This window comes from Xiphias gladius, chromosome 11 (genome assembly GCF_016859285.1).
Source record: "Xiphias gladius isolate SHS-SW01 ecotype Sanya breed wild chromosome 11, ASM1685928v1, whole genome shotgun sequence".
Taxonomy (NCBI): Eukaryota; Metazoa; Chordata; class Actinopteri; order Istiophoriformes; family Xiphiidae; genus Xiphias; species Xiphias gladius.
Genome location: NC_053410.1, coordinates 12,768,104 through 12,781,339, shown reverse-complemented (window position 1 = coordinate 12,781,339; position 13,236 = coordinate 12,768,104). Strand labels below are relative to the sequence as shown.

Sequence of the window (13,236 nt, the reverse complement as noted above, 5' to 3'; positions counted from 1 at the left end):
CAACATCCTTTACGCACGTTATTGGGGTCATCCAAACAAACTGTAGCTATGGGACATGTACAGTACTGGGAAACACTTTGTTGACCTAGCACATAATCTGCTTTGATGGCTACTTGTTGGATATCACTGTGAGGAAGGACGTTGTAAAATGTGTTCCAAGTGCAGCATGTGTAGACTATGGTAATAGGAGCCTGCCTCCTTGGAAAGGAGCAATGGGCCGTCATCAGGAGGGTTTTAAGTTATTGCAATTCCAGGAATTTTCTGTGGACGCCATTTGCTGGGCCTAACCCTGTCGTTTTATGAGGCTGGGGGTGACATAAGCAAACCTTTACTCTGCATCTTTGTGCCCGCGTGTGTGTGCATGTGTGTGCGTGTGTGTGTTTATGTGCGTGTAATGCATGTGATTGTAGGATTTTGTTGCCTCTAAGGCCGTAAAACAGGGGAAATCTAGTCATTCCCTTTTCTTTGCCATAAGGACAGGGAAGCTGAGTGCCTGCTTGTGTCAAATCAGGAGTAAGTGAACAGCTGGAGAGGAACAGCTGCATGCAGTGACTGTGCCAAGCAAAGCATGTCAATGAACTGCCATGCAACTCTGCTCACTCAGTCGGACACAAGAGGGAACATTGAAAGGACTGAATGAGAACAATAGTCTTACACTCTCTACCCTGAGGAACAATTAACTTACAGAGCCATATGGGCAAAAGGGCAAGAGCAACTTTGTCGTTATCTAACGCTTGTGCAACTCAAATTCATTCAAACACACACATTCAACATATAGCAGATGGATGCCATCATGGCGTGATGGCTGCAATCGTGGTCCTTTTTGAACCCCTCAGAGGTTGTAGCATGTCATGAATGTGGACATGCATGAGCTCAGGTTTAGAGAAGCCTTAACTTTCTACCTAGCTGTTTTACAGTAGGGTCCATGTGATGAATTTATTTTAGTCTCTTGAGGATATTCTTTCATATATAGATTTGACAAAGAGCCAACGTCTTCCTCTCCCCACTGTTAAATGGCGCTTCCCGTTTGTGCCTTTTAATTCTTCCCTGTAGATTTTCCTCCTCCCTACAGCAGGTCATGTTCCTTTTTTAATTTTAGTATGCTCCATTTCCTAACACAGATTATTATTTCTTCTTTCAGGAGGCTCAGAAGGTGAACAACCCCGCCAACAATCAGGCAGCAGACAGGGCACCAAAGGGTCCTGATGAGAAGGAGGAGGCCCCAGCCAGCGAGGTGGGATGGATGACTTCAGTCAAAGACTGGGCCGGCGTCATGATCTCCGCTCAGACACTCACTGGCAGAGTTCTGGTAGGTTTTCCTTCTTCTAGTGTGTATAAATATCTCAAACACCAAATTCCAACTCAAATCCATTAGCACTTTTTTTTTTTTTTTTACACTAATCATTTGCTCAACCCACAATACAAGATACTGTAAGTGCAGCAGTTATGTCTTTCCTCGGGCAAACAGATTGCAACGGGTTGTCACACCCAAATTGGCTTTCAGATTAATCCACTGTATAATCCACTGCCATGTACACATTTACTCACCTGTTTTATACAGGTCCCACTGGACACATACTGTAGGGCAGTTTATTTGATCCCAGAAACTAACAGATACTCAGTCCTCGCTGAACCTCAGTTGGATATTTGGCTGGCACTGTCCAGCCTTCTCTCTGCTGCAGTGGCCTGTGTGCGGCACGCCGTAACTCACTCTGCTGAGCCTCTGCCAGCTGAACCGATGAGTGTGTGTGTGTGTTTGTGTGTGTGTGAGTGTGCATGCACATGCTTGTGTGTATGTATGGGGGAGATTTATTTGTCAAGTATGAGATGTAGCATATGTGGTGTTTGTGCAGTAGGTAAGAGGTTGTCACTGTGGCTTTTCTCTCGATATGAATTACAGCCCCTCTCCCCTACTGACTCTCCTTTCTTTAGCTCTATCCCTCACTGCCCCCGTAATCTCTCCTGCACTCTTTGCCAAATCCTCAGGTATCTGCAGTGATCTAACTCAAATGATGCTGTGCTGCTAATCAGCCAGTTCTCATTTGCTTGAGTTTTCAAATTTCAGCATTGTCACAGTTAATTCTGTCCATTGAAGGTCACAAAAGAAATTGTCATAACATTACAATTAGCTGCTGTTTTTAATGCCTTGTAACTTGCATGACTTCAAGGATACATATCCCAAAAGCACTGCTAGTAAAAAGGACACCGGTTGAGGTTCTACAAAAACATGGTGAACATTTGATTTAAAAGTGTCTCCTCTGTCCTGTGCTGCTTCACGCAACTGCACCACTCTAGCAAAATACATTATTAAAATTAAAAACTGCCTTTCAATCAGCAGCATTTCTCATGTGCTCCTCCTCTCAGCTTAGCAAGATGTCTCCCACTTAGCTCCACCGAGCAGCCGACAGTTAGCTATGAGCAGCATGCTCCTTGTAACTGCTAGCCTTGTTCTTTTAGCCGCATGGATTATGAAAAGACTTCACAGTGTATGATTAGAACTTGTGCCCATTTAAGTTAACCATGTCATTTCCATACTGGAAAACGTACATGTGTGAAATGACAGCAGCTTTTCCGTGTCTTTATCATGTTTGTGATTTTCTCGTTGAGATAAGAAACTGAGGGTCTCTGCATCAGTTTTTACTTTGAAAGCAGTCTGTAACTGATGAAAATTTCAGTTGTGGTTCGTGCAAGAAGATGCATTGAGTGTGCATACGGTGTTTGTCTATTTATGGATTGCGTAAGTGTATCCATCAGTTTTGTAGAAAGGGAAATTAAAATTGAAAGCATTCTTTTTTATCTATTTTTAGTTCTTGTCTAGCTTTCCTTTTACATCTTATCTTGCATCAGAGTATTACCACTGTATGTCTGTCTTGCACAGACATCCACTGAGCATCTGTGGACTGAATGAAGCAGCAGTGGGAGTCAGGACAGAGATGGATCCAAACTAAAATACATTGTTAATGTTTGCCGGAATGCGACAGTTTCTGCACGCATAGTGAGAATAGCTGAGAGTTGACAGGGATTCAGGCCTTTCATGGTGAAGAAGATGAAGAATCCTGAAGGGAGCTGTCAATTTACTAAATGAGCTTCTCTTTCATCACTTCCCCACTCACACAGCTCCACTGGCATGGACACAGCTCCCTCTCACTGTCATCTTCTGATCTGACTGAGCAATCCCAATCTGCCCAGTATATATGTATGTATGTGTGTATGTGAGAGAGGCGCACACACACAAAGAGAGAGACAGACAGGCATATGACGAGTAAAACACAGAGTCACTAAGAAATAAGGTAGTGGTTGCTTTAAAGGGGTTTCTGGGCAGAGAGATATCCTGGTGTATCACCTACTGTGATTTGTGCTACTTCTGGTGGGGTTGATAATTCTGCCCAGCAGTGTGTGTTTGCTTACATGCACAGTCTAATGATAATCAGCACAATATGTACTGATGAGTGCTCTGCGTGAATGTGTGAAACGATTCATGTGGGTGGAATGTGTACATTTATGGATACATGTATGGTAGCATTTCTCCACATATGCAGTACGTGCATGATAGCTTGTGTATCTGTCTAAGTATGCTTGAGTGTATGTATATAGTGTGTGTGTGTGTGTGTGTGGGTAGGTGGGTTTTTTTGTGGGACTCTTTCTCTCCCATCAGTGCTTCACTGCAGATCAAAACTGCGATGAATATCCGTGTACATAGAACCTGCATGGTATCCATAGCAACTGCTGTGTAGTGGCGCTCAGTCATCTGACATTAGGGGGGTGTCTGCCTGGGCGGAGCAGAGCATAAATAACACACACACACACACACACACACACACACACACACACACACACACACACACACACACACACACACACACACACAGGTGGGATTAAATCTTGATGCTGGCTCCATTCTATCCAGGTGAAAGTGCCAAAGCCAAAGCAGGTTGAGACAGATAACCTCTGGTAGGCAGAGAGGCAGAGCCCTCAACCCCCCCCTTCATTTGTTTGCTTTGACGACTTCGCTGATAGTGACAGATCAAGTATACCCCGAGGCTTATTGAATTACAAGACAAATCTAAATTCACCCAGGGCAGCATCTTGGCCCAGGAGTCCCTGCATATTGTTTCCCCATGCTGGGCTGAATTACCGGTGGGAGAAGAACAAGGCCTGTTTTGTTATTGGTGCCTAATGTGACTTTTGCCAAACTACTTTGCTGTGATGAGAAAGGAATTAAATGAACACATATCCACCCACACTGCATAACCATTACGACCAGACATGTGCTGCATGAGAAACAGATCATTCTGGTCATTAGCGACCCTCTTTTGAAGAAGTCCTGCTGCTGAGCCATAGGGCTGTGAGAGCAGAAAGCTGTTATGGCATTGCTCAGGCCATGTAATAACGGTAAACAAAGAGCAGCAGGTGTGCACAGGCATTTGTGTGAATTTATGTGTATATCATTTATGTGCCTCGTGATTTCACAAGACAAAGGTGCTGATAATGCTTCCTCAGACTGGTCATATGTCAAAGTCCCCTGTTTTTGTGTGATCATTGGCTCTGCCACCTGCACACATGAGCCCCTCCCAACCACCATCACACGCACACAGAGTCATATATCCAATTTCGATTAGGCTCTGTGTCACCTTACGTGCCTCATAAAATACCATGGGGAATGATTGATGCTAGCATGAGGCAGTGTTGCTCCTCTATATGTGGGTCTTTAGCCTATCACCTCCAAAATATCGCCTTATCAAATATTTACTGCCTCATTCACAAATGACCTGGGTCCAGTGTAGTTTTCTGTTGACACTAAGCTCAAAGGGTAAAAAGGAAAAACATGAGGGGTAATGAACTTAAACATATTCGAACATGATCCTCTGCTGGAGAAGAAAAACATAAATTCTAACCCGTTCCAAACGTTTTAAAATGGTTTTGAAATGACTGTTTGAAACCTGATTGATAGGTGAAAAAGTCAGTCTGTGGGGACTTAAGTAGAGCAGGAAGCAACTAAGCGCCTAAGTGCAAGCTGCAGCTTAAGAAGGAAGTGTCTCTCTGAGCCCCATGACAGCTCAGAGAACAGCTGTCCAAACAAAGGCACTACATGTGGAATATAGGTGAAATGCAGAGCACCTCTGGTCGGGCAGTGGATGGCTCATCAGTCTCTTGACAACCGTATCACTCCAGTTGCTTTGCAGAGAGACCTCATTAAGCACTCAAGGGCACAATGACCAAGGAAATGGCTAGTTGAACAGCTGGAAATATGAGTTGGCTGAATTCTTGGTCTACATTACCACAGCATCGCATCTAACTGATTCCTGCATTAATTCTATAGTAACAATTTATGTAATCCCATAATGTCCAACAAAAACAATGGGGATTATAACCTCTGAATGTAGATATTCACCCTATCTCTCTGTACAGTGGATTTGCACGGCATGGTGGTTCCAGAAATAGGTCAGCCCTGCCATCTTTCTTAATGGGATCTTGGGTGGCAACCAGGGACCATCTGTTCACATGGCCTGCTCCCTAAACCCTATGGTCATCGCTCTGCCTACCAATCCACCCACCCATTGCATGGCACTCTACGTTTTGACCCATATCATCTGCAAATACAACACATCTGTCTCACTCTGCAGTAGAGTGACAGCACATGGGTTCTTACAGTTGCAGTTAGAGTAGTAACAGTAACAAACCCAGCATGCTTCCTTAAAAAACAAACAAATGATCAAAAAAACCCCAAAAAACAGATTTTGCAGTAGCGCTTATGAAAGCAGGCACACCTTTCTTTCTCTGTATACCCTTGCTTGTGATTACCCCTTACTTCGCTCATTTTCTCTATTCTCTGCCTTAATTCTGAGAACAGTTGCTTACCGTGTGAATGTAATTTGGCAGTAAAGAAGTGAGATTGTGCAAAGAGTGTAAGGACACTGTGGGTATGTTCCATTGTGTTTCCATGTGTCCTCAAACATCCTGTTGTGGAGAAAATAAGTGTGAATGTGTCCTCTCCCCATGATTGCCTTCCTCCCTGCACAGAGAACAGCTGTCATTTGCAGTGTTTTACTTTTCAGACTGGCATTGTTTATGTTAGTGTGGTGTGTGTTTACCTCTATGTATAAGTACATTTTTGTACTGGCAGTCCTTTGGGCTTGCATAAGCATATTTGTGTTTTTTTTTGTTTTTGTTTTTTTTTTTTACAGCAGCTGTTGGGTACTGCCAGAGTCTGTTTGCATCCCTGAGTTTACCCATGAACGTTTGTGTGTGCGCCTGATGCATATTTGCCTGAGTAGATACGGTATGTTTCTCTATGCTGTGTGTGCATGATTGTGTAAATGCATGTCTGTGTGTGTCTGTTTGGGCTGGATAATTATGATTTCCTGTCGAGTGTGTGGAACTAATTTACTAGTGTCAGTAAACTCAGCATGGATACAGCTGTCAACACAGCACCATCTCCTGCATCACACTTGTCTTTGATAATAGCCTCATTCCTTTGCATAAAACTAACAGGCAGCATATTTCTTTTCATACAGATTCCATAGGATATGGTATCTTGCATATTATACTGCATGTTTGGAAGTATTAGGATGGTGAAACGTGAGGTTTTATCCATCCAGGGGGAGTAGTATGTGTTACTGTTATGAGAAATCTTTACAACAAACACATCCACCCACACAATCACAGGCACATATGCAACCCTGAACTAGGGTTGGGCGATATGGCTTAAATCCTTATCACAAAATTATGATTTTTTTAATATATCAGTTTATGTCATGATATGGTAAAGGATGCAAAATCATATAAAATACTATTTTAATACAATTAACTTATTCTACTGTTATGCAGCAAACAGTCCAATCTTTTCATATGAATGAATCAAAAACTTCAATAACTGCTGTAAGTTTTTAACAAAAATTTTAATAGTTTGCTCATCATTAATTTGGACAACAGAAATTTGCAGAACAATATCATCATATGATCAAATCCACTTGATATGACTCTGCTGAAAGTCAATAAATAACCATTTTGAATCATAACCCAGCTCTATGCTTGTCCCATGCGGAGAAATCCGTGTCAGTTGTCAATTCCCATTGTGTCTGTCAAAAGTGTCTGTCCAGGGAAGCGTCTGTCACATTGATGTGAGAAATAGACAATCAATAGCCGCAAAGACAATCTCTCCAGGAATCATCACACACGCTTCACAACCCAATTTCACTGTAAATTAATAGCAGTAGACACAGACAAATCTATAAATTTTTTTCACCGCTCTGTTCGGCATTCGGGGACATGACACTTTGCTCCAGCAGTGTGTTCCTCCATAATGAAACTCAATTTCTGAGCCGGTTCGCTCCATTCTCCTAACTCAAACTCGGTGCCCTCTGAAACCTCCAGCGTGTCTCCTTGCCTCCCTCCCATTTCTCACAGTTGCTGAGTTTAGCTAGCTTCACAGCTTATTCATCTGGCATTTGCCGTAATTTATCAGTTCAGTCGATACCAATCTAATTGGCATTGACTTAAATCGTCTGAACGGTGACGAATGGCTGTTTATGCTGGAGGGACCAGCATAAACAGCCAGGGAGATAGAAGGAGAGAGATGGGTATGGGGCCAGCCAAAGTCTCCTCTACACATGACTTACCATGAATGAATACAGTAATGTGGAGACGGAGCATTAATGAAAATGTTTGAAAGTTTGAAATAAAAATATGAAATAAAAATAAAATAAATAAATAAAATTATTAGATTAAAATGCTAGTTACAGTTAGCTACATACAAATATTTCTTGGGAATGACAGTGGCAGTCAGTGTCTTTTTTTTTTAACCATGCGAATAGTGTCACTGAAGTCAAAATTATGTTATGTTTGTAGGTATTTTTGTAGATATTATAGTTAAGCAATTATTAATAAGTGTATGACAAGTATGAATACATTTGTGTGTTCATTTGTAAGCCCTTTAATACAGTGATAAATGTTTGTTTATAGGTTTTTTTTTATTGGTTTCCGTCTTTGATTTAGTGCTAAATGTCACTGGATTTAGTTGTGGTTCAGAATGTGTTCTCATAGCATGGCCACAGGTCATCTGTGTGGAGTGAGTCAGCCCTGCTGGCTTGGATTTTCTGGGCTGCCGCCACATAAAAAACACAAGTCGTATACTTAGTGGATCAGGACTGTAGCGTGAGGAGGAGGGGGGGCGAGAGGTAAAGCAGGGTGTCATAGGAAGAAAGAAAAGCAACAGGGAGCCCTGCCATCATGATGCATCATTTCAGGGGGTAGAAATTCGCACACTGCTTTCTCACTTATTAAAACAGACATAGTGCTGCACATCTGAGCGTGCATATATAATTACAGGCACATCGTACTGTATTTATATTAACCAGAAAGCATGCCATTTCAAATTCTTTTAAGTAAGAGTAGAAGAAGAGTGCAGAGTGTGTGAAACAACTAGAGTTACAGCTACAGTTCCTTGAAATATACACCAGGGCTAAAAAACATTAAAAAGTTTGTTTCATACCATTCCCACCATGTAGAGTAACTGTTGAACTTCTTTCTCTGTTACATTTGATTGGTCAGCATTTTATAAATCTGAAAGGGTTGGTCTCAGTTTGTCCTCATGAATGTTTTTCCCTGTAGCCACCCTATAGGACCATCAAGTCTGATCCGTTCTGTGGGTTGACTCATCGTCACTTGTTCTCTCTCCCCCCATTTATTAAACCAACCATTTACCACCTGGACCTCTGTTGCTAAAGAGCCAATGATCCACACTCACCTTCTCTTGCTGTGCCCCCAGTGACCTTTGTCTGTCCCACCCTCCCTTAAACTGTTCTGCAGAGGAAAAAGGTCAAGAGAGCAGACACAGGAGTGATGTTTCACTTAGCTGGGTACCCGGCCTTTTCCTTATTAGATCAAAGTCACCTGTGACTTACAAGGCAATGTGTCTGAGACACTGTGGCGACAGTACATGCTCATTTGTTTCCTTTAGTCTAGGCCTAGAGAAAAGACTCAGCACATTCATTCTAAAAATATTCACAAATCAAATCATGCCCCGTAACTAAAATGTATGAGGTAAAAAGTTAAAGTCTTGTATTTCATAATTTGTCTCGCAGAGCTATAGTTTGTGGGAACAGCTCTGGTTGCATTGCCCTTGGAGTGTTTCTCAAGGAAATCCAAAATCACTTAGCTAATTACAACAAACCTGTCGTAGCTTTTACACAAGTAGTCCATGCTTCATGCTATTAGATAATTAAAAAATGGCCCTCCTTGAGTCTCAATGGCTGCAGTAATGATATCCTGTTTACCTTTTACTTTGTGATTATTTATGCTCTGCTGAAACCTCAGGCTGAGGAGTGACAGGGCAGCCAGAAATTAGATTACATTTAGAGTCAGAAGCACATTAGACTGCAGGCTAGAGACAGACTGACAGATAGAGGCACACAGTCACGGAGCAAACAGTCGACAGGCAAATAGTCAAACGGACAGGCAGAAAATTGCGTGCAGACAGATAGAGACCTACGTAGGCAGTCGGAGTGGATGACATTCTGATGTTTGTCATTTGGAGCCCCCTGTCACCTCCAAGACAGCGCCCTCCCTGTCTCATCCTTGTCATGGCGGCCCGGTATGGTCTCGGGGAGGATCGCTGAGTGACTCAGTACCTCTGGGATGACGCACAACTAATGTATCAGAACTTGCAGCATCACATTGATCCAGCCGCATCTAACACTGCTGTCTCTGCCAGACACATTTCTTAAAGCTTTCCAAAAACAGGATTAGGGAGAGAGGACATTACCAAGAGTAGCAAAGAATGAAAATTCCTGTGGTTTCAATACTGCTGATTAAATAGGTGTTTTCTTTTATTTCCCTACGGATGCAGAAATGCATAATTATGGAGCAAAAGAGCGATAACTTCAGTTTTATGTATTATTTGTTGACAAAAGGTAACTGAAAATCATTTGCGTGTTTTATACTGCTTTTGCCTGAAGCACCATTCTGTCAGAGGCTGACAATTACATCCAGTGCTTTATCATGCAGTTAAGTAACCGGGTTACAGTCTGCTTTCTCCAGTAAGCAGATTTCTTAATTGTCATGTAAACGAGAAACATGGATACTTGTAACCCTGGGAAAGTAAAAGTAGAGCGGACGGATGGAGGGAAAGGTAATTCCATGGAGCATTTCCTCATATTTAAAAGAATTCCTTCCAAAAGTCCAGCTAAAACTGAAAATGACATAAAGTCGGCTCAAGGGGTCTAAATAAGTCGGTTTCCGCTGCTGAACATTTGACTACTTCAAACATACTTTCACGCTGTGTTTCTGTCTGTCCGTCTCCGAAACACACCCACAAAAAAAGAGGAAAAAAGAGGGTAGAAAAAGGTCTGCACTGGTGTCTTTTATCACTTACGCACTAAGAGTTAAAATAACGGAGCCATACTTAATAAGGTTATGGGTTGGGGAGAAATGTGGGTATTGACCTCCTGTGTGTACATGTGGACTTTCAATAACCAGTTTACTGTAGTGCACGTAAACATCTTCCCTGATTACCCATGTAACAATGTTTCTCTGTGTAACCTGGTTACTTAAGCACAGGTAGAAGTACTGACTAATAGCCAGACAGCTGCCTGAACCACACACTTTAAACCATGGCTAGTGCACTGCTAATGTCAGTTTGCAGATAGCTAATTAGCTAGTCACCTGCTGCACGTTGAACACTTTAACAACATACCTGCAAATGTTAAAATAGATCCCTTTTAGATGCTAAATTGAGCAGTCCTCAGCTAGTGCAAGTTTTGTTTACATTGTGTCTCGGTGTCGTTGCTGGCCCAGCTGTTGGTCAGCTTCGTACCAGCAGACCCACTCAGAGGTTTCAAGGCTAAAGGAGCATTTCTGTTATATCCCCAAAGACTTTTTTTGTGATTTCAAGTTGTAAGTTCTGTAGTACAAACAATAGATACATCACTATATGCTACTGAATGATGGCAAATTGACCTGGGGGTACCAGGAGGAAGAAATTGAATCCCTTCCACCTTCATAGGTGCTGCTCCCTAACTCACTTTGTGCTGGAGTGGGCTAAGCATTAAGAAAAATTTCCCTGTGGGGACTGATGAAGTACCACATTATTAATATTCAACATCTTCTTGGTGCAGGCTTTATATGCCACATGTCAATTGCTCTGTGAAGCAGGAACTGCCTCCTCTTTTCAGTCTGTCTCACCATGATCAGCAGGTCTGACTCACACAGAAAGAGATAGTGTGGGAGTGAAAGGATCAGGGCTGACTGCATCCTTACCCCTGCTTTATAGGGTGGACAGGTTGTTATTGCAGCAACATCAGTGGTGGAAGATTGATGATATGGTTCGACTCCTCTTAAAACTGACCTAAGAGGCAACAACAAAAAAGGAAACTGTCACACAATATTTCATATTGATGGGAAACACCTCCCTACTTTGCTGTAGAGAGCCTCTCAAGGTGAATGATTGAGTGCCAGCTTTCGATGTTTAGGCTTTCCTGTATTATGTTTCATATTTCAGTTTGTTTTTTTTTAACCGTCCTATGATTCCTGGGATAGTATCAGACCTGGTCGTAGGTATGGCCTCAGGTTCATTCCGAATGTGCTGTTGTCACACGTGTCCGGTTTGTGCCTCTAATTGCTTATCGACGGACTCAGCACAGTGGGGACCATCTGCTAAGCCAGGTTTCAGATCCGTTTACTCCCACTGGGATTCTGTTTCCTGGAATGGGACCGCTACATAGCTACATAGTGTCCCTAAAACACATCACCTCCACCAGCTCGCCACTCACTGCTCACAGTTTCCATGAGATCATTAGGGGATGATCGCAGGTGATGTAAGAGGCACAGAAAAGAAGGGAGGGAGAAATATTGTTGCATGAGAGCGTAGGTGAAAGTGAGATATACAGTGAAAGGGAATGAGAGGAAATAAAAGCAAGAGGAAAATTCATATTAGTGTTGACATGGATATAGATTTTAGCAAAGAGTTTTTAGAGGCTGAAATACATGTTTGCAATTTAAAAAAAAAAAAAAAAAAAAAAATTATTCCAATATACCTGATTTGGTTTGATCATCTGATTTTTTTTTTTTTCCTTTTTTTTTTTTTCTGGTTGCCAAAAGTTTTTAGACATTTCTTTTAGGGGCCTTACGGGGCAAATATTCTAATAAAGTCTAGTCCATTTTTATGTGAGTGAATCAGAGAAGTGGAGACATTTTTTGGCTCTGTTACTGAGGCTTTCTCATATTAGGAGCCGTGGCAAGGTGCTAATTAAATGGTCTGTAGGTCTGTCTCTGCCCCCAGCCCTAAATTGCATCAGTATTGACTTCAAAGCTTCAATCCATCAAAGAAGACCAGAGGCAGTACGACTTTGCTCACTTCCTTCTCCCTCTCCTCTCCTCTCCTTTCCTCGGACACCAGTTAAACAAATTTTGAAAAAAACATGGCTAAACTAAATGTTGAGGTCAGGCAAAGTCAAAGTGAAGGTAAGGACAAATGATCCTTCAGGTCAAATCAATACTAATAAATGAAAAATACCTTGACTGGTAAACAACTGCAACCAAGCTGAGAGATACTATTATGTAACATGTTTATCACATAAAATACAGCAGTTCAGCAGTTAGGGATAGTGTCAGTCATACATTTAGCTTTTGAACCAGCTCATATGCATGAGTGTTTTCCCTACTTTCAAAGACGCGCATTTCTACATTGCAAGATATTAGAGACAATAATTTTATTTTATTTTTTTATTTTTTTAATTTCTTTATTCAAAATTACATTATCTGGTTCCTCCATTTACTTTGGTGTCTTTTGAAATAATATCACTGATAGACTGTCAACCAGAAGCTGGGGAGAGCTCCATCATGGGGCTACTTAGATGAAGTAATGAAAGCATAAAACTCTCTCTGACAGAGGGGCTAAAGGCCAGACCGTCCTAGCCTCTGAAGACTAAATGATGTCTTGGGTTTTGTGATCCCCTTTTATTGCTTTGCTGTAGCTGTATATGCCTCCCTGGCACATTGCATTCACAGTTAATCCCACAAGTGGCATATCACCCTGGCAACATTACATCTCTTATTCACAAGAATGAACTTTGTGCCCACTGTCTGTTTCTGTTTTTGTTCCATTCTCTCTCCACCATCCCTGGGTGCTTCCATTTTTCATGTCCACTTGTTCAATGAGCTTGAAGGGCCAGTTCAACCAAATTATAAATTACAGTACCTTTGGTTTATTTTACAATGGTGGCAGATATCTCAGAGACA

The 13,236-nt window shown here is 41.9% G+C and overlaps 1 protein-coding gene across 8 annotated transcripts in view; it reads left to right on the top strand.

Annotated features, from left to right (window-relative positions):
- kcnma1a (potassium large conductance calcium-activated channel, subfamily M, alpha member 1a) overlaps positions 1-13,236 on the top strand; it is a 135,471-nt gene that overhangs the window by 32,358 nt on the left and 89,877 nt on the right. For all 8 annotated transcript variants that reach the window (XM_040138922.1, XM_040138921.1, XM_040138920.1 and 5 more), the window contains exon 2: positions 1,142-1,309. In XM_040138922.1, coding sequence (XP_039994856.1) covers positions 1,142-1,309 — 168 coding nt within the window. The remainder of the gene's footprint in view (positions 1-1,141; positions 1,310-13,236) is intronic.